Source organism: Colletes latitarsis, chromosome 3 (genome assembly GCF_051014445.1).
Source record: "Colletes latitarsis isolate SP2378_abdomen chromosome 3, iyColLati1, whole genome shotgun sequence".
NCBI lineage: Eukaryota > Metazoa > Arthropoda > Insecta > Hymenoptera > Colletidae > Colletes > Colletes latitarsis.
Window position 1 is genome coordinate 30,295,986 of NC_135136.1, and position 11,345 is coordinate 30,307,330.

At 32.6% G+C, this 11,345-nt stretch overlaps 1 protein-coding gene across 6 annotated transcripts in view; it reads left to right on the plus strand.

The window, feature by feature from the left end:
• LOC143340552 (myelin regulatory factor) overlaps positions 1 to 8,584 on the plus strand; it is a 136,975-nt gene extending 128,391 nt beyond the window's left edge. For 5 of the 6 annotated variants that reach the window (XM_076762657.1, XM_076762660.1, XM_076762661.1 and 2 more), the window contains exons 9-18: positions 414 to 572; positions 1,003 to 1,332; positions 1,944 to 2,203; positions 2,288 to 2,635; positions 2,705 to 2,873; positions 2,945 to 3,020; positions 4,130 to 4,242; positions 4,323 to 4,576; positions 4,658 to 4,877; positions 4,961 to 8,584. In XM_076762657.1, coding sequence (XP_076618772.1) covers positions 414 to 572; positions 1,003 to 1,332; positions 1,944 to 2,203; positions 2,288 to 2,635; positions 2,705 to 2,873; positions 2,945 to 3,020; positions 4,130 to 4,242; positions 4,323 to 4,576; positions 4,658 to 4,877; positions 4,961 to 5,035 — 2,004 coding nt within the window. In that variant the 3' untranslated portion in view covers positions 5,036 to 8,584. The remainder of the gene's footprint in view (positions 1 to 413; positions 573 to 1,002; positions 1,333 to 1,943; positions 2,204 to 2,287; positions 2,636 to 2,704; positions 2,874 to 2,944; positions 3,021 to 4,129; positions 4,243 to 4,322; positions 4,577 to 4,657; positions 4,878 to 4,960) is intronic. The other variant, XM_076762658.1, reaches the window with a different exon arrangement.
• The last annotated feature ends 2,761 nt before the right edge of the window (positions 8,585 to 11,345 follow it).

Here is an 11,345-nt window from a genome sequence, read left to right on the forward strand (position 1 = left end):
CGTCAATTACATTAAAAGTAAATAAAAAAACTATATGCGTGCGAACTAAGTATTTTGGCTACGCGTTTTCAAGTTGGCAAATTGTTAGGAACAAAATTCTGAGGACTTATAGACTTCGACAAAAGAATGAAAAAGCTTGGTATCTGTTTAAACTAAAATGAATACTTATATTTATTACGTTGTAATAAGACAGTCTCTAAATATTTCTCGTATATTAAAATTAATTTGATTTAATTTTATTACAAAAATCAATTTACCAGGTTTTTCTTTTCTTGTGTCCCTATCAAAATTACAATCAATGTATTTCCCAATAATTATGGAATGATATCAGAAATTACATATTTAGAAAATAAAACGGGACACCTTGATACGACTGTTTTATAAACATGGGCAATATCATTGTTTGTATACAGGCAAGTAATCCGGGACAGTTTGAATCGGAAGGCAGCGGTGTCGGCGCCGAAGGTGGTTGGCAAAGAGGAGCTGCACCTGATAGCGTTTATCATGCTGGACGAGTCGGAATTAACACGGACAGGCCAGACGAAGCTCTGGTGGTCCATGGCAACATGAAAGTGCGTCTACGACATTCTTTCGTTAAGAGACAAATTATACAAGGTGTTCAGCCACCTCTGAGAAAAATTTTAATGGGAGATTCTAGAGGCCAAAATAAGACGAAAATCAAGAATACCAATTTGTTGATTGAGGCTTCTTTAAAAAGTTATTAACGTTTAAAGCTCCGCCTGTAGAACGGCAATCTGCGAACAGCTGCGCGTGCGCGGTAGTGGTTCTCACTCAGCATAAAAAATTGCTTACATTCTACAGGCGGAACTTTAAACGTTAATAACTTTTTAACGAAGCCTCAATTAACAAATTGGTATTCTTGATTTTTGTCTTATTTTGGCTTCTAGAATTGCCCATTAAAATTTTTCCTCGAGGTGGCCGAAGAACAACCTGTATAAAAATGGAAATTAACATTTGTATGATACTTTTGCTCGCTCGCAGGTGACAGGTCATATTGTCCAGCCCAGCGACGCTCGAGCAAAACAGAACGTGCAGGAGGTGGATACGCGTGAACAGTTACGAAACGTGCAACAGCTGAGAGTAGTTCGCTATAGATACGCTCCAGAATTCGCGCAACACTCGGGATTGGGTATCAAACACCAAGAAGACACGGGTGTTATAGCGCAAGAAGTTCAGCAAATATTACCGGAAGCCGTACTACCGGCTGGCGATATAGTCCTTCCGAACGGTCAGAGGATCGAGAACTTTTTGGTAGTCAACAAGGAAAGAATATTCATGGAGAATGTCGGTGCCGTGAAAGAACTATGTAAAGTAAGATATCCTATAAAGCTGTTTTCTTTTAAACGTTCATTATCGTTGGAAGTGTGGGAGAACCTAATGATTGAGACGTGTTAGGTAGTACAATTTATTGTTGTATTCCTCTTGATCATTGTTTATTATCGTCGGAATACTAGATTGTGTGGACTAACGGGATACAAAAACAATTGGTTATTCGTAGACTTAGACTAAACTTTATGTGTTCGTGAAACTGTCAAAAATTAGAATCTGCGTTTAGGGAAAAGCGCGGGATATATATGTGGGGTTGGAAAAGTGAGAAAGGAGGGAGCTTACAGAAATGAGACAGTGATCAAAGTTCGGGTGTGAGTTAGGATAAACGTTGAAATCACCAAGGAAAAGAATTTGGGATGTTTTGTAGTTGTATGAAGAGGATATGCGCGTAAACATAATAAGACATACTGGCATACAATATTATGCACAAACTAAGAAATTTTATAATTTGAAGTTAAACGTTATTTCCACTCTATTTTGCGACTTTCATCACTTATAATTTAACAAATTATAATGTATTTTTTCCAGAACCTCGTCATTTTCGGGGACCCCAAATGAGCATAAAATAAGTAATAACTATTAAAATGTTCCAGGTAACGGATAGCTTGGAAACGCGCATAGACCAATTGGAAAGAATAAACAAACGGCTAGCGAAACTGAAGAGAGGCGACAGCCTCAAGAGTTCAATTAGTACAATATCTAGCATATCAAGTAACAAATACTCATCGTCTATAAATAATAAGACCACTGTACAGGGGAAGGTGAAAAAGAGCGAGCGCGAAGACGAGCTCCTTTGCAGTAACAAATTTATTCAGATCATCATTGTTATACTTATCCTAATCATGGCGTTTTGGTAATTAGACTGCACTTTCGAATTCTTTTTAATGTATTTCTCGTCATTCGAACCTGGGGCACTTAGATGAGCTTTAATTTACAGCTTAGTTGCGATGGCGACATTATACTTCTTAGAATATCAGAAACGCAGTAGTCTCGAATGGTCTGCAGTAGCGAGCAATGGTATGTTGGCTATTAGACCGGCTCGTCCGTCGACAGTATCGAGTACGCCTAATTACGATCCTCGGTACAATTCGTTACTGGACAGTACGTTGTCGTCGTCGTACACTAAACACGGATCGCAAAGTAGAGGATCGGACGGTAGTTTGTCCATTAAAAGCAACGCACTTTCCACGCAAGCGCCGCACACGAAACAGCAACTCTATTCTCAAGAAATTACTTGGTATCCGATAAGTCATTCGGGGCCACAACCGAAGCTAGAGAAAAATAGGTTTGTTTCGGCAGTAAATCTATCCTTTCTCATCTTTGAATTTAAATTCTATTCTATGAATCTTTTTAGTGAAATTCGTGAAAATTGGCTGAGAAATGCAGATGCTATTCCCCATAACGTAGATGAAAACGATCAAGGGTCGGACGTAGACTCTTCGTCCGTGACCAAAGGTCCCATTCCTTTAGGTAGACCAGTAAATTGTCCAAGGCATTTTACCGAATTTAAAAATCCGTGCCAGGTAAAACTGAACATCAGTTTCTTTTATGTTATTTGTTAGTTCGTTACGTTGACCAAGATATTCTTCCGTAGGTTTATTGTTGCACGACTAAAATCCATCAATTTGAGGATTCCCAACCTGATCATCCTCCGGAAAAGAAATCAATTTGTAAGTTTCATATTATGTCGCGAACTGTTCATATACAGGATGTTCGACCACTCCTGGAGAAAACTTTAATGAGAGATTCTAGAGGCCAAAATAAGACGAAAATCAAGAAAGTTATTAAAAAAGGAAATTAAAAAATTTCAAATCATTCTGAAAAAATTATTTTCGGTTGCGGGGGACAATTACAATCATTTTTTATGAATAGACATACCCCTAAAATCCTACGCACTTTCGAGAAAAAAATTCGAGTAGGTGCTGAAATTTGTCGAAAAAAATTAAAAAATTTCAAATCGTTCTAAAAAAATTATTTTTGGTTGCAGGGGTCAATTACAAGCATTTTTGGTCATTACATATACCCCCGAAATCCTAGGCACTTTCGAGAAAAAAATTCTTCACCGAAAATCTAATTTGAGGCCAAAAATGGTTACCCAAAATTTCATGCAAATCTGTAAAACGTCATAACTCCTGAACGGATTGGACGATTTTAATGTTTAAAAAAGCAAACTACGCGTATTTTAGTGTAGAATATGTACAAGTCGCAAAAATAATCGGAAAGTTGATCCTTGACCTCGCAAAATGAGGAAAACCCCATAAAAATGGTACAATTTTCAAACAGCCATAATTTCTACAATAGTGGATATATTTCAATGAAACTTTTTTCTGAAGTAAAGATCATGGGTACCTACAAAAAAGTATTAGACAACTTTTCTGTAGGGCGTCAAACAAAATTACTAAAAATTAAAAACGAATTTTTAAGAAAAATCGACAGGGGGTAGGTGCCTAAATTTTTCGTCGAAAAAAAAAAATTTCAAATCGTTCTAAAAAAATTATTTTCAGTTGTGGGGGTTAATTACAATCATTTTTGGTCAATACACATACCTCTGAAATCCTACATGGTTTCGAGAAAAAAATTCTTTACCGAAAATATACTGTGTGGCCGGAAATGTTTCTATAACTTTTTAACGAAGCCTCAATCAACAAATTAGTATCCTTAATTTTCGTCTTATTTTGGCCTCTAGAATCTCCCATTAAAATGTTTCCCTGTATAAACACTAAAGCAATCCTACAGTCGGTACTAGTGTATGTGAAAATATTGTGATTACGTTTTTCAGCAGATCATATAGAACAGCCATTGAACGTGCACGAAGAGAAACGTAAGATAAGCAAAGGTTTTCAGAACGGTATCAGTCCATCCGATCCAAGTACACAAACGCTCGTGAAAGAGGTAAAATAATAGTATAAATATTTAATGTTACAAGTGATTCGTAACGGATTATATTGAAGATTTGTACATTTATACTTCAGAATAATTATAAGTATCTACATAAGAGAACAAGAAGGGAAACTGGTGGTGGTGACTGGGGGGAAGTTGCCAGTAATGCCGCAGGATCACTACCACCGGAACCTAAACCACAATTGCGGATAGTAGCAGACAGTTTTAACACTTCTCTTGATCAAAAGTATTGCTCTGCGTCGTCGCAGGATGCACAGAATAATATTACTTGCGTCGTGCCTTTGTCTAAATATATGCCAGACACCCATCTTACATTACATTTTGTGTGAGTTTGTATATTCGTTGTGTCGTCACTATCTTGTTTTGGTAAGAAAGGATTAGCGTTTTAAGTGTCTTGTACTTTTAGCGGAATGCCTTGGTATTGGCAAATAGTGCAACAATGCTCATTGCCAGCAATTTCTGGCTTGGATGAATCCATGGTATGCGGTCAGAAATACACGATGCAGCAACCAGCTCAATATATTGAAAGTAACAGTCAACCAGGAGACCAATTATTTCCTCTCGATGTTGCTCATTATCTCAGGAAAACATTGAGGTTTCGTGTACCTACTGTACAACCACAAGAGGTAATTATCCTTGTACCGTATGAACAATTTATCAACGTATTGACACGTTCATTTATGAACTAATTCCATTTTGTTTTTTGCAGAATATTTGTAAGAATAAGCACGGTGTCGATTATTCGGAATATACGTTGCACTTCTACCGAGATTGCGACGAATAAATAATTTTTTAACGATATTACAATTCACAGGGAATTTAATGTCAAGATTTCTATTTCTTGTCTGAAATATTGTTGAATCTAAATACCAGGACCTTCTCGTGCCTTCGTAACGTATTCCGTCTCTGATATTTCCAAGTATAAAATTCTATACAGCATATTTGATTTTATATATAAATATCACATATACATATATATAAAATCAAACTGTAATTGTGTTTTATATGTTATTGCAATGTAATATGTAGTGCGACGATTATAATTATTAACAAAAATGATTAGATCTTACAAACTCAAGTAGTAAAAATAATACAGTAGAATTTAAAACTTTCTTTTCGTTATTTAGGAAAGTATTCGTACTATTTTTCTCACCTCGTCGACGATATATCGGATATTATAAAATATTATAAAAATATTTGATAGTTGATGGGTGACAGTTTAAATACCCTGCGATTTTCAAAGAAATCTCTACATTCTTTGCTGGAACTACATACGAAAGCAACGCTTATGTCTTACACGTCTATTGAATCAGAATTATGATAGGTGATATTACACCATCAAGTGTAAAATATTGTACAAAGTAAACGGGACTAACGTTAAAGACTAAATTTTAAAGATCATGTATATATTTTTTCAAAAGTGTAAACACGTATGAAATACACCCATCAACTATAATGTAATATTAGCATACTGTTTCACTTGTTTTCACATTTATTTATACTTGTGTACAAAGTATAATCATTATCAAACATATGCGTTTATGAACAAATATTCGTAGTAAGTATATTACGAGTAGAAGTTTCTATAGGATCAATATTTTAATTGAACCTATATATTTCATATCTTGACATTAATTTATTAATACATTCTATGTATAGTCCATATTCCAATATTAATTGATATATATATACATATACATATTTTACAAGAACAACATGTATCACATAGAAACGTGATAGGTGATATATTCTTTATAAAATAAATTCAATTTTGTGATCAGCAATCAAGCGATCAAAGACTTCAAAGCATTGCAATAATTGTTAAATAATGCCTATTTGCAAAGATGAAGCGATGTACAAAGAGATATTGAAATTACTTAGTTTGTTTTCATTTTTTTGTTAGTTTAAACACTTATTTACAGACATTAATTTCCTTTCAAGATTTCACTTCATTTCAAATACGTATCTTTTCTAAGAAAAGAACTGAAGCGTTTCGACGCTTAATTATTTTAATGCAAATGACGATAGATGTTTATAAAATGCGATATTATAGAATTTCAAGTTCCTAAAAGGTATTGTATAATAATTGTCTATTTCGTAAATTAGAAGTAGGTGGATATATTTTATTTGCACTTACGGTCTAAATAGTTATTAGTTGCATATAAGTAGATTCCCACTATTGTCATTATTACTAGTGTTGCTATCACTACTATTGTTGCTATAATATGTAATAAGACTATTGCTGCTGTTATTACCTAATGTCGCTATATAATCAATATACATATTGGATTGAAATTATGATTTCCGTTTATGAGATTTCAGATGCTGTGTTGTAAATTAATTAAGAATTCTCGATAGTATTTAATATATCATCTCTGTTTTGTGAATTTTTTTTGTATCAAACGGTACATCGGTATCTTACTAAAATAATAGGATCTAAAGAGATTGTCATATTATATACTTTTGCATAAATTATTTCACGCTTCTTCTGTGTCGTTACTCAATTTTGCTTTGTAAGTAAATTTACTTTACCCATACATAGGCAAAATTATACAACATTGCCAGTTAACATTCATCATGTTATTAGAAACTCGATGGTAGGCCGTTCATTTTTCGAATTCTTTATTTATGCGTGAGTATAGATGGTGATCATACGATTTCTGCCGTCCATATGTTTCCCCGTACATGAAAATGTTTACGCTAACTTATAAATGAATATTGATCCATTCAACGATATATTTTTACATAACATTAGCTCATGTGCAGAAGCTTCTGGATAGCACGTACCATTTTCGTATATGTGAATCATGTAAAAAGATGGAAACATTATTGTACAATAATATGTAACGGAAGTGCAAGTATATCGCAATATGTTAGAGTATAAGTCTCCATTATCGCATAAAAGAAATATACAGGGATTCTAAATTTTTATTTGAAGTTTTTTTTATCATTTTAAAGATTTTTCAAACTTGATTTCTCTCGATATATCTTATAATTTGTGTTGATCAATTGTATAATCAGGTGAAATGCAAACAGATTTTTCAATAACGAAAAAATGTCAAGCTCATGATCCTTCCGAATTTCTGCATGTTAATATTATTCATACACTATAATTTATGCGATTAATATAGTATATATTTAAAATATATATATATGTATGTGTATATGAAATTACATTAGTTTTAATCTTGTATGTATCATTATTTTTTCATGCAGAATCTGTTAAGAAAAAACAGATTCTGTGCAACACGTTGCGAAATGGTATTAGTTGTAATGTATTTAATTTAATTCGCGTAGTACGTATTCTTTTCTTAGAAAACTCTATATATTGCCAACATTTGTATATTTCCCATTATCATTTGAAAATGTAATATTTCATTGTCGTATATGTGTTATGTCATCGTTCAATCTATTATTAGAATTTGTTATTGTTTTATATTTTAATGTATTATAATTTTGACTCAAGTTCAGACAAGAAATCCCATTTTCTATATACGCTGAATCGTTCATCTTTCACGACGAACTCACTGAAGGATATTATTTTCCAAATAGAAGTGTCATAATGTCGAAAGAAAAATGGAAATTTCTATCTTCAATCTCGAACCTTAATCTTAAAGACACTCGCATAGAGATGGAAATATTTATGTATTTGATAGGAAAGAAATTTCTGTTTAACATAAGCGGCATAATCCATATGTTTTAAGTAACGCTACTAGGATTTGTACATACAACTTAGTGTAGCAATAGTATGTGTACTACTTGTAGTAAAATGTTTAGGTTTAAGGGAATAAAAGTCATATAATTACCACATCATTCTAATGACGTTAATGAAGGAGATAAATTACTCGTAAAGATGTAATTTTCCCGATGTTATCGTATGTATTATATTTTCTAATCATTAGCATTCAAATAACAGTTAAATTACTTGGAAAATACTTTAGTTACCCTAGCTGTAACATGTAATTTAAAGGGATATTATAAATTTATTTGTGTCGACAGAAGATTTTAATTTTTACTTTAATAAAATGATGAAAATTCAACAAATATCACGATCGTAAGATAAACGCACAAATGATTGATTCACTAGTCTCATTTTACTTTGTTCTAATAACACCATTTCTCTCTTTTCTACTAATATTAAACATGTTTACTGTTTTATTAATATGACGATTTATTATTACTCGCCTCTTGAGCATTAAATAGTACTATATTATGTATATTTGAACAAAAACGCATGTAAATGTTATATTCACATATTTATGAATGTACTGTTAAGACAAATACATATGACAAACTTGTATTTGTAGAAAAATAAAGATATTGCTCGGAAAAAGCTATTGACTTATCTTAAATGAAATAATATGGGGCCTCATAATTAAATCCGACATTTCTCGTATTGCCATCAGCCGATATATTTAAATAATTTAATTTTTCTTGGCAAATACGATAGTATTAACTATTGTAATTGCCTTAAAGTTTCGTAAATTGTTAACAAGCAACCTGAAACAGGGGAGGGACGTCTGGTATGTATGGTGCAATCATGTACAAAGTACATGCATATGTGAACCAACCAAAGAAACAAACTAACTACAACTACAGGCAAGTAAAGTGACATAGTAGTAATACAGAATAACTCTTCCTCCTAATTTGAAGATGAAGATAAAAAGCCATTTGTTGAGGGCCCACTCTTGAGACAAAATATATTTATATTAAAATACAAAAACGACGAAAAATATTAATATTAAAGAAAATCATGGTAATTAAAATGTAATTATTTAAAAGGAAAAGCATTAATCAAGTTTTTATAATAAAATAATTTACTTTGAAAAGTTTAGGAATTATTAATACAAATATTCAACTATTCTCGGTCGATTCTGTCGTCAAAGTAAATTAAAAAAAAATGAAAATAGTATAAAATGCTTGCTTCTTTGAGTCAAAAAATTACCAATCAACAAAAAACCATTTTGTAATAATTAAAGAAACAATTAATATTAATATACGAACAGTATTATTAGAATCATGATTTTGCAACGAAGATAAAAAATAAGTAAAGAAAATAAATAATTAACATTCATATTTTAATATGTATTCAATCATGTGATAGTGAAAATAATTAATATATTTTCATTTATAAATGTTCTTATTAAAAATGATTCGTTACTGTGTGAAGCTTTTATTTATGATACTTAAGAAACATGTAGTACAAGAAGACCCTAGCCTGAATTAACAAAATATGACAATAAACGTTACTACTAACGGGTATGATTTATACTCGCGGTCACTTTACTTGCCTAAAGATAGCACGTATACAAGCGGTCACCTGTGTTGAATCGGACCTTTCGTCCTACAACGTGATTAGGGACCGGAAGAATACAAATCGCATGCAACTTACAGTTCGTTGACTACGACGGGGAATTCCTCTGGGACACGTTCATGACGATGCTGCTGCCCAGTAAAAGTCGTCAGAGAACTCGTCTGCATGGTCCTGTTGGTCTCTAAGACGTAAGGACGAGATCCAAAAACTACAAAGAACAAAAAAATAAATTATCATCTATCGCAAAGATTATATAAATTTCACAATTTGATATAAAGGATTCTACTTTCAAAACTAATCACAGGTTTTTGATAATTTAGAAAATTTCAAACTAATAACCAAATTTGATATCATTTTCTTTTAAACGTGCATAGAAAAATGTAGGATGTTGCTTACGTTTTTCGGTTGCGAAGCATCGTCCAAAACTCGTCTTCAGTGATACACTGACTCTAATACCGGTAATAAATAATTTTAATTTGGAATGAAAAATTCTTGGAGACTATACAGGAATAATAAATTAACGCACCCGAAAATCAACATCGGCGATCAAATGACTTTACTTTCGCGATTTATAAATCAAAGAAAGCACCAATACTCTGAACAAGATTCACGATTGCGCAATAAACACTGACTCGATCTTCCCGTGTACATAAACTGCAAACGAATCTCTACTCGAAGCCACTGTGCTTCGAAAACCAACAAACTATTCTACGCAACAATCACTGACTTTATCGACCGCATTGCACGCGGTCATCAAAATTTCTGAAATAGAAACTGTAATCAGAAATCAAAAATAATTAAGTTACCTCACAGACTTGTCTATTTATCGATTTAATACTAAATTAAATAGTAAATCGATGAAAAGCCAAAACTATATAAATATTTATAGGTACTCACTCACGTGTTACAATAAAGTAGATTGTAGTAACATTCAATTCCACATTCCCTCGTTCCTAAATATCATGGCGTCGATTGCATCCGTTGGTAGCGTTCCTTCCAGTCAAATTGCAGCAAAATCCGTAATTAAAATAAAATACAAATTTCGATCAAATTGCAATAAAATAAATGTACCTATGTCTTAGTTGAGCATCAACTGAACTGGAATATGTTTTATGAGATGTTAATTTTGTTTAGAAATATGATAATTAATGTCGATTAGATTTGGAAGAAAACGCGCGAAACAGATACAACTTTTTTCACGATTTCGACTGAATTTACAATAGATGCATGTTAAAATTAAACGAAAGCACCAACAGAGTGTGGCAGAGAACACTAGTAGCGATTAGAAACGTTTAGATGACAATAAATAAAATGTACGTGCCTTATGAGACGCGAATCTTGTCTATGTATCCCATCACACCAGTTTCCGAAGAACGAATGACGAACCGATAGGACAGGGCGGATTACTAGGTGGGGAGTGGAGTGAAGTGATCGCGTAGTCCTTCGCCTCGACTCTCGGTGTTTGCTTCCAAATGATAGGTTAAACCGTATATCTCGAATAACTGAAAATAAATAAAGTAAATACAGTAAATAAATACAAAAAAATACCAGGGAAACAATTATTAATGATTTATTATCTTTATATTCTTGTGACGTCACAATGCATAGCATCGACTTTTGATCAATCGATATATTCGATAGTGTCTCTTAAAGATGAAATATCAACAGATGAACTTTTTACAGTTGCAATTATTGTAGACTTTAGTAAATGTGTTGAATTTGTTTCCTAAATTCTTGTTTCTTAAACGTAGAAAACAACAAATATATATACAGAATATAC